Source organism: Tachyglossus aculeatus, chromosome X1 (assembly GCF_015852505.1).
Source record: "Tachyglossus aculeatus isolate mTacAcu1 chromosome X1, mTacAcu1.pri, whole genome shotgun sequence".
Taxonomy (NCBI): Eukaryota; Metazoa; Chordata; class Mammalia; order Monotremata; family Tachyglossidae; genus Tachyglossus; species Tachyglossus aculeatus.
Genome location: NC_052101.1, coordinates 610278 through 630547, shown reverse-complemented (window position 1 = coordinate 630547; position 20270 = coordinate 610278). Strand labels below are relative to the sequence as shown.

General features: G+C 43.4%; 1 protein-coding gene across 2 annotated transcripts in view; it reads right to left on the bottom strand.

Annotated features, from left to right (window-relative positions):
* MBOAT2 (membrane bound O-acyltransferase domain containing 2) overlaps positions 1–20270 on the bottom strand; it is a 152610-nt gene that overhangs the window by 9351 nt on the left and 122989 nt on the right. For both annotated transcript variants that reach the window (XM_038740559.1, XM_038740558.1), the window contains 6 exons: positions 18890–19073; positions 13964–14156; positions 4855–4958; positions 4267–4331; positions 2892–3024; positions 1448–1599 (listed from right to left, as the gene is read on the bottom strand). In XM_038740559.1, coding sequence (XP_038596487.1) covers positions 1448–1599; positions 2892–3024; positions 4267–4331; positions 4855–4958; positions 13964–14156; positions 18890–19073 — 831 coding nt within the window. The remainder of the gene's footprint in view (positions 1–1447; positions 1600–2891; positions 3025–4266; positions 4332–4854; positions 4959–13963; positions 14157–18889; positions 19074–20270) is intronic.

Sequence of the window (20270 nt, the reverse complement as noted above, 5' to 3'; positions counted from 1 at the left end):
TGGGCAGGGAACGTGTCTGCTAATTCTGTTGTAATGTATTTTCCCAAGTGCTTAGTACAGCGCTCTGCACATAGTAAGGCTCAATAAATACAACTGATTGATTGATGGTCCTCTCTCAAGAGTTTAGTGCAGTGCCTTTGTAGATACTTACTAAATGCCACTGGTTGATTTATATATCTGATGGGCACCCATCTTTACACCACGATTGATTTTCATCCCCTGCATAGGTAGTTACTGTTAAACGCAACACTATCATAAATAATTCATGTATAGTCATAACTCAAGGCAAGAAAGTGAACCAGATGAACTTTGAAGCCTGGATGAAGGTCTTGCTGACTTAGAAGACAACTTCCAAAATCAAATCTGGACCCTGGGCAGCAAGGGTTATTTTTATCATAGATAGGTATATTAGAAATGCATAATCATTATTAGATACCAGTATTACTGACAAAGTAGAATATCATTAATAACAAAAAACATTTACAATATGATCTGATCCAGTAGAATTAGTGACATTATCAAAAGATAGTTGAAAAGAAAACACCTCCATTAAATGAATCCTCTAATTAACACATTTTCAGTGTGGGTTTTTAACAGATTAAAAATCTGTTTTCTCTTTTAAAATTATTCTTTTTTAAAATTAAAATTTAAAAATTATATAGAACACAAACACCTTAAAAAATTAAACACACCCATATTCTTCTGATCAGAGTAACAGTACAACAGGGTGTAGTATTCTCCATTGTCAACTGCTCCTCAATAGTTCCTTCATGCTGCGGTCGTTTACTCATCTTCAATCGGTGATTTCTTAACAAATACCATAAAAAAGATGTTAGTCTAAGACATCACTAGCATCTTTTTATGGTATTTGTTAAGTGCTTACTATGTGACTGGGATAGATATAAGCTAATCAGGTTGGATGCACTCCCTGTCCCACATGGGGCTCACAGTGTTAATTCCCATTTTACAGATGAGGTAACTGAGGCACAAAGTTAAGTGACATGCCCAAGGGCACACAGTAGACTAATGGCAGAGCTGGGATTAGAACTCAAGTCCCTCTGATTCCCAGGCCTGTGCTCTATCCACTATGCCAGGCTGATTCAGCATCTGAGACAACAAGAAATCCCATAATAATAATAATAATAATAATGGCATTTTTGTGCACAGGCCTAATGCACCTTTATGTTTAAGGTTCCAATGTAGGAAAAAAGTTGACCTGATAATATACATAGCCACAGAAGGCACAGTTGAAATACTAATTCTCTTCCTGTAAGCTTCTTAAGGGCAGGGATGGTGCCTACCAACTCTACTGTATCGGTCTCTCCCAAGCGCTTAGTACAGCATCCTCAATAAATACCACCGATTGACCTGTTTCTCAGCAGAACTTTCTTTTCAAAGTGAAAGGACATTTTCCAATGAGACCAGTTTCTCAAAAAAGTGCACCTACCTGTAAAACATGAAGGAAGGCTTTATCGAGAGAAGCACAAACGGTGCCACCGTGTAACTTATGGCCATTTGGGTGGCTACCCACGTCATGATATCATAGAAGAGCTTAACTTGCGGGGGCTCAATGAAGTAGTGTCTGAAGTTATTTCTCATCTATAAGACAGACAGATTGCAGAAAAAAAACATTCATGTCAAGATTGCTTTTTTTTTGCACTGTTAAGGTGAGAGAGAACCTTGCATTTTATTTTCTGTGTCTTTTCAAGGCTGAACAGATTGCAGGTACTGGGGCCAGACAAGCAGTGGAGGCACAACCCAATCTTGCCCTCTCTGCAGGGTGAGGAGACGGTGCTCACTGCCCTCTAGCCAGAATGCACTCTCCACTCCCACCCTATTTCTTCTGCGATTTCTACGGGGGCAGGGGGGTGGTGGTGAGGGAAGTGGTGATGCAGCCCCACTGCACCCTTCCCCAGGGCCAAAGCCAAGGTTTGGACAAGGGGAGAGAGGTGAGAGATGGCCTCCAAGTCGTTCATTCATTCATTCATTCATTCATTCAGTTGTATTTTTTGAGTGCTTACTATGTGCAGAGTACTGTACTAAGCGCTTGGAAAGTACAATTTGGTAACAGAGACAATCCCTACCCAACAACGGGCTCACAGTCTAGAAGGGGGAGACCGACAATCAATCAATCAATCAATCGTATTTATTGAGCGCTTACTATGTGCAGAGCACTAACAAAACAAGTAGACAGGCAAGCCCAAACCCATCGTCTGAACGTGGGCCAAGGGCCGTTCAGGGGTACACAGGTGAGCAGAGCCCTGGCCCCTAACCCCAAGTCAAGCCTTAGAGGCAGTGTGGCCTAGGAGATCTGAGTTCTAGTCCTGGCTCTGCCACTGGCCTGCCATATGACCTTGGGCAAACCACTTATTTAATTTCCCTGGGCCCCAGTTTCCTCAGCTGTAAAATGGGAAACTGTGTGCCCTGCATGGGACAGGGACCGTCCAATCTGATTATCTTGACCATACCCTAATGCTTAGCACAGTGTCTGACATGGAGTGAAAACTTAATAAAAGTACCATCACTATTATTAAGTCTTGTAGCTTCCCCAGCAGCTACAGTTGTTTTCGGGTAACCCCTCAGACATCCACCGTGCCAACACAGCCGGAAGACGAGGGGCAGGGTGGAAACCAGGGTCCCACTGGCTGGAAGCGGGAGAGCCGGGGGGATAGGGGGAACCACATCCACTCACTGTGCTGTTTCTGAGCTGCTGCACAGGTTCTGCCTAGTTCTGGTCAAAGACTCACCCACTGAATGAACAGCTTTAGGATGGCTCTGTTTGGCGCTGTCACCTGTCTGAATCTGCCTCTGAATGGGCGTGGGCAAACAACCCCACCACACCCACCCCTCCCTCCACAGACTGTTATTTTGAGAAGTGTTTAGATACTTACGGCTCGGGCTGCAAGTGTCATTACCACCCCAGTTAGAAATGTTAGATAATATCCTGGATAAACACCATGCCAAATGGCTGAAAGGATGAAAGTCTGGATAGTTGGGCTGAATGACGCTCTTTCATAACAAACTCTAGGAACAGAGCAAAGCACAGTAAAGAGGTAAGAGCAAGGGTAGTGCCAGCAGTGACAACCAAGCCCCAAAAGACAAGCCTAATCCTTGACCTAGTCGCCCCAGTTTCATTCCTCGGAGGTAGCACGGAGTCAAACAGATTGGCCTAGCTGAGCTTGCCAGAGGTCAGTGGTGGAACCACAGCAGATAATAATGATCATAATAATAATAATAATGGCATTTGTTAAGCACTTACTATGTGTAAAGCACTGTTCTAAGCGCTGTGGAGGATACAAGGTGATCAGATTGTCCCACGCAGGGCTCACAGTCTTAATCCCCATTTTACAGATGAGGGAACTGAGGCCCAGAGAAGTTATGTGACTTGGCCAAGGTCACACAGCTGACAAGTGGCAGAGCCGGCATTTGAACCCACGACCTCTGACTCCCAAGCCCAAGCTCTTTCCACTGAGCCATGCTGCTTCTCTGCAGATCAAAGGTGGGGCCGATGGTAGTCGCTCCAACCAATGCGGCCAAGAGGAAACAACACCCAGCACCCTTTTTCTTGGCGCCTTTCCTCCCTCTCCAGGCTATTGCCAGAGAGGGAGGCTGGGGAGTCAGCTCCCTTCAACTGGGGCCAAACAGGTCACAGCGCTTCGTGGGCTGTCGGACTGTCTTGGGCCTATCCTTCTCCTGAGAGCGGGAATCCTCCAAAGCAACGAGTGTAAAAGCACTGGAGGGGCCTAAAGACCACGAGGGAGGCATTTGGCTAGACTGAGGCTGGCCATTTGATGCTTGGCTCTTTCCAAGTGAAGGACATTAATGTCTGTTTGGAGAGAGAAGAGCAGGGCCGCAGTGAGCAATTAGTTACAGTGGGATGGAGCCTACACTCATTACTATTGCTGATGGCTCCCTGACCATGAGGGAACAAAAGCAGACTGGGCAGAAAACTCTCAGACATTTCATGGGGGTGGTTGTTCTTAGATTAGTATTTTAGGTCCAAGAAAAGTTTTCTTTTCAAATGAGTATCAAGAAATATTCCCCTCTGTTTTAAGAAGGTCTTCCCTCCAAGAAGTTAGTGTTTTCCTATTTAACAACTAGGTCACACTAGGATTCAGCACATTGGTGTCATCAGAAACTTAGCCAAGAATGCAAATTTAGGACTTCTGCAATAGGTTACAGGTTAGGGTTTCTCCAGAAAAGATAGAACTTTTCCTCAAGTAGCTCCACTTCAAGGAAATTGACTTTTTTCTTTAAAACACATACCTCTTTAGCCAAAGAGCTGTTTGAATATTCCAGTTATCAAGAAACATCTTAAAACTTGTCGAAAGCTGGGAAATGAACACAATTATTTTAACCAATAAAACAGAATCATTCAGAGGATAGGTTATATTTTTCAGAATACTGCAATATGACGATACTAATAAAGCACTCCACATTTTGCTTTCACTTCACATTTTCTAATTTTACTCCTTTTAGTACAGCCACATTCTCTACTGTCACAAAAATACCAGTAGGAGCCATCTTAAAACAAGTGCTTGCCTGGAACAACCCTCACTTCTTAGGTGAAGATGTCCAAGTCAGTTTAAGGGGATAAGCAGCATGAGGAGTAAGCTGTAGACCGTAAGCTCTTTGAGGGGAGGGAACATGCTTACCAACTCTGTTATACTGTACTTTCCCAAGAGCATAGTACAGTGCTCTATACAGTGCTCAGTACAGATGACTGATGGATTGACTGATTGGTTCTTCTGATGCTGCCCAGGTAGGTCATATTCTAGAATTCAGTGCCTGGCAGAGATGACGGCACAGAATTTTAAGGAAAAAGAAACAACATTTAAGGAGTCATTCACCCACCTCTATCTGTTGGATTCTCAAATTGGAAATTAAGTCCCAGCGTGCTGCTCCATTTTTGTCATATCCTTTAAAACCAAAGCCTGCAGCATTATTTATGGCATCAGCTGTGTTAAAACAAAATAGAGGCAACAACTGAGAAGCTAGAAAAGGACCTGAATTTCAGTTTACCACACTGCCCTACGTTAAAGGTGCATGATCAGAAACAATGATCTCAATACTTTAAAAGCAAATCTATCCGAATAACACATCAGAGCAATGTCAATTTCCCTCTGTACTTTCAGTCCTCATTCCTCATCAGGTCCAATCTGAATATTATTTGATGTTGGTTTCTCCAGGGTTCCTGGCTTGCTTAGTTTAAGGGAAAGTTCTGCCTACAATGATCCATTTTTCCTACTTCCACTTCTTGAAATTTGATGAATGATGATATGATATGAAATAAAATTGGGAATGAACTATACACTATCTAAAACAGAAAATCTATGAATATAATATATGCTCTTCTAGACTGTGAGCCCACTGTTGGGTAGGGACCTTCTCTATATGTTGCCAACTTGTACTTCCCAAGTGCTTAGTACAGTGCTCTGCACACAGTAAGCACTCAATAAATACGATTGAATGAATGAATGAAAGAGAATGGGTTTGGGAGTCATAGATCGTGGGTTCTAAACTTGCTCCACAACTTCTCTGCCGAGTGACCTTGGGTAAGTCACTTAATAATAACAATATTGATGTCATTTATTAAGCACTTACTATGTGCAAAGCACTGTACTAAGCACTGGGGAGGTTACAAGGTGATCAGGTTGTCCCACATGGGGCTCACAGTCTTCATCCCCATTTTACAGATGAGGGAACTGAGACCCAGAGAAGTGAAGTAACTTGCCCAAAGTCACACAGCTGACAATTGGCGGATCTGGGATTTGAACCCATGACCTCTGACTCCAAAGCCCATGCTCTTTCCACTGAGACACGCTGCTTCTTAACTTCTCTGTGCCTCAGTTACCTCATCTGTAAAATGGGGATTGAGACTGTGAGCCCCACGTGGGACAACCTGATTACCTTGTATTTATCCCAGCGTTTAGAATAGTGCTTCACACACAGTAAGTGCTTAACAAATACCGTAATTATTATTATTCATTCACTCAGTCATATTTACTGAGCACTTACTGTGTGCAGAGCACTGTACTAAATGCTTGGAAAGTACAATACAGCACTAAAGAGAGACAATCCCTGCCCACAACAGGCTTACAGTCTACAGGGGGGAGACAGACATCAAAACAAGTACACAAGCATCAATATAAATAAATAGAATTATATATTCATATACACATAAGTGTAGTGGGGTGGGGAGGAGGGAGAGCGGAGGGAGTGAGTCGAGGTGACAGAGAAGGGAGGGGGAGCTGAGGAAAAGGGGGCTTAGTCTGGGAAGGCCTTTGGAGGAGGTGCGCCTTCAGCAGGGCTTTGAAGGTGGGCAGGGGGAGAGTGATTGTTTGGTGGATTTGAGGAGGGAGGGCATTCCAGGCCAGAGGTAGGATGTGGGCTACTGGTCGGCGGCGAGACAGGCGAGATCGAGGCACAGTGAGAAGGTTAGCACCAGAGGAGCAGAGTTTGTGGGCTGGGCTGTAGGACGAGAGAAGGGAGGTGAGGTAAGAAGGGGCAAGGTGATGGAGAGCTTTAAAGCCAATAGTGAGGAGTTTTTTTTGATACGGAGGTTGATAGGCAACTGCTGGAGATTTTTCAGGAGAGGGGTGACATGCCCTGAACATTTCTGTAGAAAGATAATCCGGGCAGCAGACTGAAGTATGGAGATGAAGTGGGGAGAGGCAGGAGGTTGGGAGGTCAGAAAGGAGGCTAATGCAGTAATCCAGTCGGGATAGGATGAGTGACCGCACTAAAGTAGTAGCAGTTTGGATGGAGAGGAAAGGGTGGATCTTGGCAATGAGTGAAGGTGAGACTGGTGGGATTTGGTGACAGAATGGATATGTCAGGTGAATGAGAGAGCAGAGTCAAGGATGAAACCAAGGTTACGGGCTTGTGAGACAGGAAGGATGGTTGTGCCATCTACATGACAGGAAAGCTCAGGAGAGGACAGGGTTTGGAAGGGAAGATACGGAACTCTGTCTTGGACATGTTGAGTTTGAGATGGCAGGAGGACAACCAAGTAGAGATGTCCTGAAGGCAGGAGGAGATGCGAGCCTAGAGAGAAAGAGAGAGAACAGGGGAGGAGATATGGATTTGAAATAGCATGGCTTAGTGGAAAGAGCATGGGCTTGGGAGTCAGAGGTCATGGGTTCTAATACCAGCTCTTCCACTTGTCAGCTGTGTAACTGGGCAAGTCACTTCACTTCTCTGTGCCTCAATTACCTCATCCATAAAATGATGATTAAGACGGTGAGCCCCACGTGGGACAACCTGATAACTTTGTATCTATCCCAACATTTAGATCAGTGCTTGGCACACAGTAAGCGCTTATCAAATACCATTATTATTATGATTATTATTTATTATTTGGGTATCATCCAAATAGAGAAGATTGTTGAGACTGTGGGAGTGAATGAGTTCTCCAAGGGAGTGAATGTAGATGGAGAACTAGTAGTCACATTCATTATTTTAAAGCTAGCTGAATAATAATCATAATAGTATGTCCTAGGCATTTACTACGGGCCAAGGTGTGGTAGATATGAGACAATCAGGTTGAACACAAACCTTGTCCCATGTGGGGCTCACAGTTTAACAGGGAAGAACAGTTAACTGAATCCAAATTTTACAGATGACAATACTGAGGTCTGGAGAAGTCACACGACAGACATAAGGCAGAGCCGACAACAGAGCCCAGGGCCCCCTGACTCCCGGCTTGTGATTTTGACACTACGCCCTGCTGCTTCTCTGGGCTTTGGCCTGAGATTTGTTGAGAGTTAGAAAGGAAGAGATGGGAGCAGTCATGATGGGCGGTTACATACCTACCCAGGTGATGTACTCGGTGCTGAGAGAAGCAGCCACAGGATCGGTAATTGCTGCTGCCCTCCCAGTATGGCCCTGATGTTACCGAAGCTACCGTTGGCTACTGTGGCGGGGGGCGGGGGAGCTGGGGTGGAAGGGGAAGAGAAGGTGGGGAAAACTATGCTTGAGGACTATGGCGGCAGCAGCAATCACAGCATTTTCTGATCTTACCTGCCTGCTCTGCTGAGCCCCTGTTTCCTGCAGGCTCCCCAGGGTTCTCATTCCTCTGGAGGCCAGAACAGAGCAGACCGGCAATGGCAGAAGCAGGTGAGATTCCAAATTGTTGCTGCTGCCCCTACCTTGAGCCAGAGCCCCGCTCCTTAGGGCGTGGAAGCAGCAGGCTCATGTCTCTATCCTGTCTGCCCGAGTGCCCACTGACCCCATTCTGTTCTACTAACATACACCACCCACTCTATACACACTAACAGGCGACCTTCATCTGTAAAACAGGAACTAAGAATGTGAGACCCAAGTGGGACAGGGATTGTGTCCAACCCTATTAGGTTGTATTCACCCCAGTGTTTAATACAATGCCTAGCACGTAGTAAGCACTTAACAAATACCACAATTATTATTAATCTGTGTAAAACTGGGGATTATAACTTTGAGTCCCACGAGGGACATGGACTGTGTCCAACCTGATTAGCTTGTATCTACCCCAGCACTTAGCACAGTGCTTGGCACACAGTAAGTGCTTAACAAATACCATTAAAAATGAATAATAACTGTGGTATTTGTTAAGCCCTTACTATGTGTCAAGCACTACTAAATCCTAGATAGATTTAGTAGATGTGAGATAATCAGGTTTGACACAAACCCTGTCTCATGTGGGGTGCATCATCTAAGCAGGAGAAAGAACAGGTATTGAATTCCCAGTATTCCGCTATTGTCTAGTACCATTCCTAGTCCTAACCAGTAAAGTGGTTGCTCTGAGCTTTGTTCCAATGCTGGAGAATTGAGTGTGTTCCAAGAGAAGCAGCGTGGCCTTGTCGATGGAGCAGGGACTGGGAGTCAGAGGCTAGAGAAGCAGCGTGGCTCAGTGGAAAGAGCCCGGGCTTTGGAGTCTGAGGTCATGGGTTCAAACCCCGGCTCCGCCACTTGTCAGCTGTGTGACTTTGGGCAAGACACTTAACTTCCCTGTGCCTCAGTTCTCTCATCTGCAAAATGGGGATTAAGACTGTGAGCCCCCCGTGGGACAACCTGATCACCCTGTAACTTCCCCGGTGCTTAGAACAGTGCTTTGCACATAGTAAGCACTTAATAAATGTTATTGTTATTATTATTATTATTATTATTATTATTATTATTATTATTATTATTATCTGAGTTCTAATCCCGGCTTCACCACTGGTCTTCTGTGTGACTTTGGGCAAGTCACTTCACTTTTCTATGCCTCATTATCTCATCTGTAAAATGGGGACTAAGACTCTGAACCCTACATGGAACATGGACTGTGTCCAACCTGATTAGCTTGAATTTACCCCAGCACTTAGTACAGTGCCAGGCACATAGTAAGCACTTGACAAATACCAGAAAAAAAAGCTTGGTTTCGGTCATCTTGAACTACTGGATGACACTGAGTATGATTTTCCTAGGTTATGTTGGAGAAACTGTTAGTACTTGGGATGCTTCCTCTGGACTATGTCCAGACATCACGATCATACAGGAGGTCAGACACTCTAGAACTCAATACACATTTTTGAGTTGGGACAGAGTTTGGTCTCTCATTCAGTCAATGGTATTTATTGAGTACTTCCTGTGTGAACAGCACTGTACTACACACTTGGGAGTGTACAATATAACAGAGTTGGTAGACCTGTTCCCTGCCCACTAGCAGAGGGAGTTTACAGTCTTTTACCCTGTCAAAAAGCCACGCTGACATTCATAATTCTGTTTTCTATCTCCTTAATGGATTTCCTTATTGTATCTGGATACATGGCAGTAAAGATAAAGCTTAGTTTCTTGAGATGCTTTCAGGAACAAGTGTGTAGGCTTATCCAGAAGCATCCTCCGAGACATATTCATTCAATCGTATTTATTGACCACTTACTGTGTTCAGAGCACTGTACTAAGCGCTTAGCACTCTGTGACCCATACAGGCTATTAAATATTCCACCTTGGCATTGAATCACCAAAAACAAACAGGATCTGAGGGTTCTGGATGGTGCTAGTATATGAATTGCTACAACAAGGAAACTGATGAAGTTGATTCTGAGGTCAAAATTGTAAACTAGTTTATTTTACAAGCTGAGACAGAACTGGCAGCCAAATGTGAGTCACACTACCCTCTTACGGTGTTCACCTTTTGAGTTCTTTTCTGCATGATTTATACAGTGCAAGTATACAATGAGCTGTGTCTAAATCTTCTGTCTTGAAATAGACTTTATCATTTCTCAGGTATCAGTAGGTTTGCTTTAGGAGTTTCATCCAACTGATAAGAACAGGACTTTCCTTAAAATTTACTTTACTGCACTAAAACAGTTTTACATTGTAGATGTATGTTTCTGGAAATACAATAACATGATTACCCATCTCCTGCATCTCACCTGGGCATGGAGAGGCAGGGACAGTCCTGGGCAGAGACAGAGAGGTGGGGGCTGCACTGGGCAGGGGTGCAGGCGAGGGGAAGCGCTGGGCAGGGAGGCAAAGCCAGGAGTGGAGAGGCAGGGGTAGTACTGAGCAGTGTGGTGGGAAGACTCGGAGGCAATATGGGGCGTGGAGGCAAAAATCATTCACTTGAAAGATCAGGGTTTACCCAGACACTTTTCACAAAAACATCTCATGTCCCAGGTGCCAAGATGTTCCAACCACACAAGCAATTTACTCATCATACTCAACCCCAGGAGGCCTTTTCTAACTACTTAGAAGGAGGACTGGGAGACAGCAAACAAAATCTTAAATGAGATACAGTGTTTAGAGTTATAGAGGTAATCTGCTCCATGAATATGAAGTTTTGCATTATCAATTTCAAGGGGGAAATTATGATTGCTTACTCAATGTACAAGTATTAACACATCAAAAACAGAACTCCTTATATTCTCACCCAAACCTTTCCCTTTCCCTGACTTTCCCATCACTGTAGACAACACGACCATCCTGCCTAGCTCACAAGCCCATAACCTTGGCATTATCCTTGACTTCTCTCACTCAACCCATATATTCAATCTGTCGCTAAATCCTGGCAGTTCAACCTTCACAACGGTGTTAAAATCCACCCTTTCCTCTCCACCCCAACTGCTACTACATTAATCCAAGCACTTATCCTATCCCACCTTGATTACTATATCAGCCTCTTTGCTGACCTCCGTCTTCTGTCTCTTCCCCACTCCAGTCCACACTTCACCCTGCTGCATAAATCCTTTTTCTTCAAAAATGTTCAGTCCATGTTTTTCCACTCCTCAAGAGCCTTCAGTGGTTGCCCATACACCTCCGCATCAAACAGAAAGTCCTCACCATTGGCTTTAAAGCACTCAATAACCTTGCCCCCCTCCTACCTCTCCTCGCAGCTCTCCTACTACAACCCAGCCCGCACACTTCCCTCCTCTAATGCCAACCTACTTCCTATACCACAATCTCATCCAGCTCACCGCCAACCTCTTGCCCGCATCCTGCCTCTAGCCTGGAACGCCCTTCCCTTCATATCCGACAGACAATTACTCTCCACATTTTCAAAGCCTTATTGAAGGCACATCTCTTCTATGAGGCCTTCCCTGACTAAGCCCCCCTTTCCTCTTCTTCCACTTCCTTCTGTGTCACCCTGACTTGCCCTCCTTATTCATCCCAGCTCACAGCCTCACAACACTTAGGTATATATCTGCAATTTATTTATATTAAAGTCTGTCTCCCCCTCTAGACTGTAAGCTTGTTGTGGGGAGGGAATGTGTCTCTTATATTGTCCTCTCCCAAGTGCTTAGTACCCTGCTCTGCAAACATTAAGTGCTCAATAAATACAACTGATAGGCTGAATGGTTCTGTAGTTGAAATAATCATAGTTTCTTGATTTTTTTTAGCACTACTACATTGTCTACTATGTGTCAAGCACCACTCTAAGCACTGGGTTGTAACTTAATTTTTAATTTTGGTGGGGGGGATTAGAGGGTTTAGGAGAAAGATAAGTTTTCACTTAAAATGTCTTGCTTATCTCTCACAAGGGAGAACTTGGTTTTGTTTGTCATGGGACAGAATTACCCTATACAATTGGCAGAAAAGCCCAGAAATACATTTAATACACTAGAACTTGATCATAATAACATTCATAGGTCTGAAAAACATTATGTACTAGAAGACCATTACAGCAACAAGCATGGCCTAATGGATAGAGCATGGCCCTGGGTACCAGAGGACCTGGGTTTTAATCCCAGCTCTACCACAAACCTGCTGTGTGAGTTTGGGCAAGCTACTTAACTTCTCTGTGCCTCAGTTACCTCGGTTTTAATCCCGACTCCACCACTGGCCTGCTGTATGACTTAGGGCAAGTCACTTTACTTCTCTGAGCCTCAGTTATCTCATCTGTAAAAGGGGATTAAGACTGTGAGCCCCACGTGGGACAACCTGATCATCTTGTATCCCCCCCAGCACTTAGAACAGTGCTTCGCACATAGTAAGAACTTAACAAATACCATTATTATTTCTATTATTATTCTCTGTACCTCAGGTCCCTCACCCGCAAAATGGGGATTCAATACTTGTTCTCTCTCCTACTTACTCTGTGTGTCCCATGTGGGACTTGATTATCCTGTACCTATACCAGTGCTTAGCACACAGTAAGAATTTACCAAATACCACAATAATAATAATAATTATTATTATTACTATTACTAAATAGTATTATAGAGAAGCAGCGTGGTTCAGTGGAAAGAGCCCGGGCTTGGGAGTCAGAGGTCATGGGTTCGAATCCCAGCTCTGTCACATGTCTGCTGTGTGACCTCGGGCACGTCACTTAACGTCTCTGAGCCTCAGTTACCTCATCCGGAAAAATGGGGATTAAAGACTGTGAGCCCCCTGTGGGACAACCTGATCACCTTGTATCCCCCCCAGCACTTAGAACAGTGCTTCGCACATAGTAAGCGCTTAACAAATGACATCATTATTATTATTATTCCTATTATTATTATGGAACCGCTATTACAGCAGCAGTAGGGGGAACAGACACTATTTCAAACACTGTGAATTAGAGCAGCCATCAGGACTGACATTAACTGGGAAGTTTGCTATATGTCAGGGACCTAAACAGTTTCTTTGAAATACCTAATCAAGTTCTAAATGCAATAGTGATAATAATAATGGTATTTGTTAAGCGCTTATTATGTGCCAGACACTTAACTGAGTGCTGGGGTAGATATAAGCAAATCAGGTTGGACACAGTCCCTGTCCCACGTGGGGCTCACAGTCTCAATCCCCAATTTACAGATGAGGTAACTGAGGCACAGAGAAATGTCGTGACTTGTCCAAGGTCACACAGCAGACAAGTGGCAGAGTCGGGATTAGAACCCCATGACCTTCTGATTCCCAGGCCCGTACTCTATCCACTAGGCCAGGCTTCTTCCCTTGGGCTTGAGGTAGTCTTACAGTGTGTGTAAATTTATCAACACTCTATAGACTTAGTCACATACCCTGGATGCCAATTACAGCCATCTGTAATGGTGTTCTGCCACTATGCTACCCTATGGATTTGGAATATTGACAATGACTCTCCTATGCTATTTCCCTTTTAAAAATGAATTGCTGGCTCATGAGGGAACTCTTCAATCAATCAATCATCAACCAGTTCTATTAACTGAGTACTTCCTGTGTGCAGAACACTACGCTAAGCACTTGAGATAGTACAAAACAATAGAATTTGTAGATATAATCCCTGCCCTAAAGGAATTTATGGTCTAGAGGAACTTCTCCTGTAAATCCACCTCACAGAACATATTCATTCATTCATTCAACTGTATTTATCGAGCACTTACTGTGTGCAGAGCACTGTACTAAGCGCTTGGGAAGTACAAAACGGCAACATATAGAGACGGTCCCTACCCAACAATGGGCTCACAGTCTAGAAGCGTGTGTGCACGTATGGTGCAGCTCTGAGTAGAAGGAGGAAATGCATGTTTCGATGCCGACTTACCTAATGTCCAGGCAAAGTAATATTTAGGTCTGGCTGCCAGAAGGGAGACATATAGGTAGATGAACTTCCTGGGCAATGATGCTGTTGCTCGGAAGTGATCATCAATGTTGTATTCCACGGGCAGGGTTTTGGTAACGGTCATATGAAACGATAAAGAGAGTGCACAGACTAGAAGTTTCTGTGCTACAGCTGCCTGGAAAATACAAAGCACAAGAAGTTTTGTGAGCTTAGACTTCAACTAAATGCCCCCCCAAAATGAATTAATGTTAGAATGAAAATGAGAATCCAGGAACACTATTTTTATTTTTCACATTTGGTGGAAAACACTAAAAGCCACAAGGAAATATGAAAAAATAATTTCCTAAAGATGGTGATTTAAGTAAAAACCCTTGATATACAATCCAAAGCCCACCTCTGGAACACTTCTAATTTTTCCATCCTCAAAATTGGCTTTCAGTGATTGCCCCAATGAATCACCTGCAACTGTATGATTTTTTTCCCCACAAATGAGCAATTCCCATCTTCATGTAACTGAATCTGTAGTAACTTAATGCACATTGGACATTCTCTAGCTAATATACCCAACTTGTAATAATCCCAACTTGTATTTCCCAAGCACTTAGTACAGTGCTCTGCACACAGTAAGCGCTCAATAAATACAATGGAATGAATAATATTTAAGTCGGTTTGCTGAGCTAAGAATATGAATCTACTAGTGTGGCCTAGAGGAAGGAGCATGGACAAGGAGATCAGAGGATATGGGTTCTTATCCTGGCTCCTCCACTTCTCAACACCTCAGTTTCCCCCTCTGCAAAATGGGGGTTCATTACCCATTCTTCCTTTCCTTAGATTGACTATGAGTTCTTGTGGAAAAGGAACTGTGTCCCATCTGATTATTTTATATCTACCCCAGCATTTAGTACAGCACTTGGCACATAGTAAGCACTTAGCTACTCCCCTGCCCTTTAAATTAGCATATATTTAATAATGTAGAACTACTTGTCTTCTCCATGGACAGTAAATTCCTTGAGGGCTTCTGGAGGTCCCCAAAGGACCAGTACATAGTGTTGTGAACTCAGGACAGATGCTCGTTCTTTAACAGTTTTTTTTAATGGTATTTCTTAAGCACTTACAAGGTGCCAGGCACTGTACTATAAGCTGGGCTAGATACAATCATCTACCTTTATTTTAATGTCATGTCGGACACAGTTCAGGTCCCACACGGGGCTCCCAGTCTTAATCCCCATTTTGCAGATGAGGTAACTGAGGCACAGAGAAGTGAAGTGACTTGACCAAGGTCACCCAGCAGATAAGTGGTGAAGTAAAGATTAAAACTCAGACCCTTCTGACTCCCAGCCCATGCTCTATCCACTAGGTCATGATGTTTGTGTTCCCCCCTTGTTATAAGTCTCTGAACACCTCTGAGCTCAACTTCCCTGCTCTCCCCTTCCCATGATTTTCTCTTCAACTGTACCCCGGTGAAGGGGAGAAAGGCACTAAGATCCAAATGGCCTCATTTGGGGTCTAAAGCCCTGCCCCTCCTATGGGCTGGTCTCTAAGCCTAAACCAGGAGCCAGAGCTGTGGAGAGGACTGGGAAAGAGGCGTAGTTTCCTTGGGCCTTTGGCCAAGGGAGAATTACACAGTGCTCTGCACACAGTAAGCGCTCAATAAATATGATTGAATGAATGAATCGATCCCATGGACCGGTCACGTAGGCCTCTACATTTAATGGGGCAGTAGCATTAAACTTACCACCGCTCAGGTAAGGTATTGTTGAGGTATGGATTTTTAGGGTTGCACCTCCATTTGACCTCATTTCCATCTCCCTTACTATTTTCTTAAAATGTGTTTAAATCCAACAATCAATTGTATTTATTAAGCACTTTGCATGTTCAGAGCACTCCACAAAGAGCTTGAAAAAGTCTAATACACATGATCCCTGCCCATAAGGAGATTGTAAACTAGTAGATTAAAATCCCTATGACCCTCAAAACTTACTTTTTAAAAATTGTAAGACTTTTGCAATTACTGCAGTGATAGACTTGGTGAAGACTTTGGACTTTTCCCTGGTCACTGGCCCACAGACAGGTTTTGCTTCTCCCTTTTGGACCACAATTCAACTCCATCCACTTCGTGAGCCTCAGTTCAAAAGGAAAATTCTGATCCCATGGAATTTGGAACTACGATGAAGTCTAGTACCCCAAATTAAGTAACACTGTCTCAACATTAGCAGTGTGGTTCAGTGGAAAGCGCCCAGGCTTGGGAGTCAGAGATCGTGGGTTCTAATCCCGCCTCTGCCACTGATGCTGGGCAAGTCACTTCACTCCCACCTCTGCCACTTGTCTGCTGTGTGACCTTGGGCAAGTCACTTAACTTCTCTGTGCCTGAGTTACCTCATCTGTAAAATGGGGATTGAGTCTGCGAGCCCCAAGTGGGACAACCTGGTTATCTTGTGTCTACCCCAGTGCTTAGAACAGAGCCTGGCTCATAGTAAGCACTTAACAAATAACATTATATTAAGAGAAGCAGTGTGGCTCTGTGGAATGAGTATGGGCTTGGGAGCCAGAGGTCAAGGGTTCTAATCCTAGCTCCACCACTTGTCAGCTGTGTGACTTTGGGCACGTCACTTAACTTCTCTGTGCCTCAGCTACCTCATCTGTAAAATGGGGATTAAGACTGTGAGCCCCATGTGGGTCAACCTGATCACCCTGCAGAGCACTGTACCCAGCACTGGCCCTGTGCCCCGATGGGAAAAGGGTGGGCAGGGATGAGCGAATGCAAGCAGTGTTGCACAAGGTGCTTGCGCTATATCTCATCAATTCCTCCGGGTAGACTCTCAGGCCCCAAGGCTCAGGGTGAGCTTTTCCACTGTTTGTGGTGGAAGATTTCCCTCCCCTGTCATTTAGCAGCACCAAAATTAAATTGTGCTATTTTAGCAGTGCTCTCTTGCTTGGGAGATTTTGCTCTATTTCCAGGTCGTGCAATCCAACCCTTCCATTTCCTCTCCCTCTCAAGTATTTTGACTGGCTTAAATAGAGATTACACAGCTGAGTTTTAGCATCTATCTAGTGTGCTAGTTTCCACAAGGTGCCTTTTGAATGAATGGAACATGAAAGTGTATTGAACAATTACAAATATATATATACCCAAAAAGTTATGGTCTTTTGGGTTTTGGTACACATTCACATTGTTACTTGCTCATGAAACTGTAATTCGTGTGTTTTTTTCACTGTTCTTCAATACATTCATTCATTCAATCATATTTATTGAGTGCTTACTGTGTGCAGAGCACTGTACTAAGCGCAAATACATAATATATATGCGTCTGTGTGTGTGTATAGAGAGAGTTATTTTCTATGGGAAATAAGTGTTTAGCACTCTTGTCCGTAAGTCAGTCAATCGTATTTACTGAGCGCTTACTGTGTGTAGATCATTGTACTGAGCACTTGGGAGAGTACAATATAATAATAAACAGACACATTCCCTGCCCACAACGAGCTTACAGTCTAGGGGGGAGACAAACATCAATATAAACAAATAAATAAATTACAGATATGTTCTTAAGTGCTGTGGGGCAGGGAGGGGGGATGAATTCACTTAAGATGTTTCATGGAGCAAACTAAGAGTAGCAACTTCTATTCAGTATGCACTTAGTGTAATATGATATATCCTTTGCTAGGCAAGTGCAGAACCAATAAATCAATGGTATTTATTGAGTGCTTACTGAGTACAGAACAATGAACTAAGCATTTGGGACAGTATAACATAACAGAGTTGATAGACAGGTTCCCTGCCCACAACACGCTTACAGTCTAGAGGGGGAGATAGACCTTAATATGTATAAATAAATTAAGGGTATATATGTTAATAATGTGTTGCTCAGTGTGGGGTGAATACCAAGTATTCAAAGATCCAAGTGCCAAAGATCCAAGTGCACAGATGACACAGAAGGAAGACGGAGTTGGGGAAATGAAGGCTTAATTGGGGAAGGCCTCTTGGAAGAGATGTGACCTTAATAAAGCTTTGAAGGTGGGGAGAGTGGTGGTCTGGAGTATATGGAGAGGGAGGAAGTTCCAGGCCACAGGGAGGATGTGGGAAAGGGGTCAGCAGTGAGCTAGACGAGATGGTGCATGGTGAGCAAGCTGAAGCTTGAGGAGCAAAGTGTGATGGCTGGGCTGTAGTTGTAGATCACTGAGGTAAGACAGAAGGGAGCGAGCTGATTGAGGGCTTTAAAGCCAATGATAAGGAGTTTCTGTTTGATGTGGAGGTGGATGGGCAACCACTGGAAGTTTTGGAGGGGGAGATAAGGACTGAACATTTTTTAGAAAAATGATCTGGGCAGCAGAACGAAGTGAATGACCGAAGAAGAGAGATTAGATAGTTATATCAGTGTATGCTCTGGTGTCTCCATCCCCTACCTTGCCCCATGTCAGTCTCTACTACAACTCACGGCACGGATCATTGTCTATAACATCTCTCTCCCAGTTGTAATACCCAAAAAGCCACAAAAATCCTTCCAGCGTTTTCTTGATGTAAAGGAGTACTGTAAGATGCCTGCATTAAAATTAAATAGTTCTATTGCAGCAGAATGGCTTTAAAGGAAGGGTGTGATAGTGGGGGACAGCTGCATTTCACTCCAGGGCATTGGAGCATTTGAAGTTTGAGCATTTACACTGTCTTCTATGGCAAGAGAGTTCATTATGCTTTCAAGGTTTCATAGGTAGCTTTTAAAGTTAATTCTGCCTTAGTCCTCAAGGCCTGAGAGTGCCTTACCTTGAAAGTAATTTTTCAGAGAAAGTTTCAGCCATGTTGAGTAAACTCCAAATGCACTTCAAAGTGTTAATACCTCTAAATGAGTAAGGCAAACCAAATTTTCCAGACAAGAATCCTGCACCTGCCAGTTTTGCAAAAGATATAGATCTTACGTTTGGAGATGGCTCTGTTTGTTCAAATTGCAATTCTTCTTTTCCATTAGTTTCGGACTGCGTCAGCTGATATGACCTTCCTTCAATGAAAGTAATGTAGTCTTTATATGAGCATAATGGGCCTGCCAGGATGCCCATGAAATTACAGTTGTAACTGAAATACTCCAGGAGACTTGGCATACGTCTGGAAGTCCAAAAAAAAAGAGAGAGAAAGAGAGAGAGAGGGAGAAGGGGGAGGGACAGGTTGTGAGGTTCAATCAATGTGAGCTTAAAAAACCTCACTAAAGGGCAATAATTGTTTTAGTTCCATGCACGAGAACAGTGAAATGCCATTTTTCACTCGAGTTCTAGAAACTAAGATCTGTAACCCTGGGTGTTCTAAAGCTCACCTAAGCGGCTTTGAATCTCAAGGGCCAAGTTCTGTGGATTGGATTCCTTCTGAAATATTCCTTGGAAACAAAAATACTCTTGTCTTCATGGTCTTTAACAATAAGTGAGAAATTGTTCTTCCTTAGATTCCTTATGAAGGAGTGCCGGCTAGAATGTTTTGAAAATCTCTGGCAGATTTTCTGAAAGATTATTGGCAAGATTGAAATTTATGTCCATGTGCCAGTTTGCATTATCAGCCAAATTTTTCAGGCAACCAAAGGTATAATCTATGTGAATTCATCCCAGTAACTCCTCAATTGCAGTTAGTAACGTAAACCAGAGATAAAGCTGAATATCTATTAAAGAATACTTCCTGAAATCCCATAGGGTGCATGACACTTGACTTCCTTTGGCATGGAAATTAAAAATAATTACTACTCAAAGGACCCTTAACGTATCATGGGATACCAAGTTCCCTAGTGTACAATATCTGTCTGGTTTTTTTTTATCTAAATAGGAAGGCTTCTATTCAGAGAGGGTGAGCATTCTTCCTCTTTTCCAGGAGATGTCACTAAAGATTTCTTCTCTAAGAATGAGAAACAAACACTCCTGTCTAGAAAAACAGATACAAGAACACACACACATCATCTTCTACTTCTACAAAAACACAGAGGGCCTTTCATTCAGTTGGAAGAAGTAGACCATCACAGCTATTTTCTAGAATATTATTTAACCTCTTTTATAAAAGATGATGACTCTAAATAGATTACGTTTAGGATTCAAATTGCTGGGAAGAAGAAAATCAAGATTTCAGGATGAATTAAAGTTAATACTTTTAGTCTTTCCCTGCAGTAATGAAACAGCATGCTTGTTTTGGTTCATTAAACACCAGGATTCATTTCTTGTCATGATGGAGAATGGTTATGTAACAGAGACATAGCTGTATCCCAAAGAGGCCGGAATCAGAGAACTTCTTGTACTCAACCACCAGGGTTCCATTCTCAATTTCATT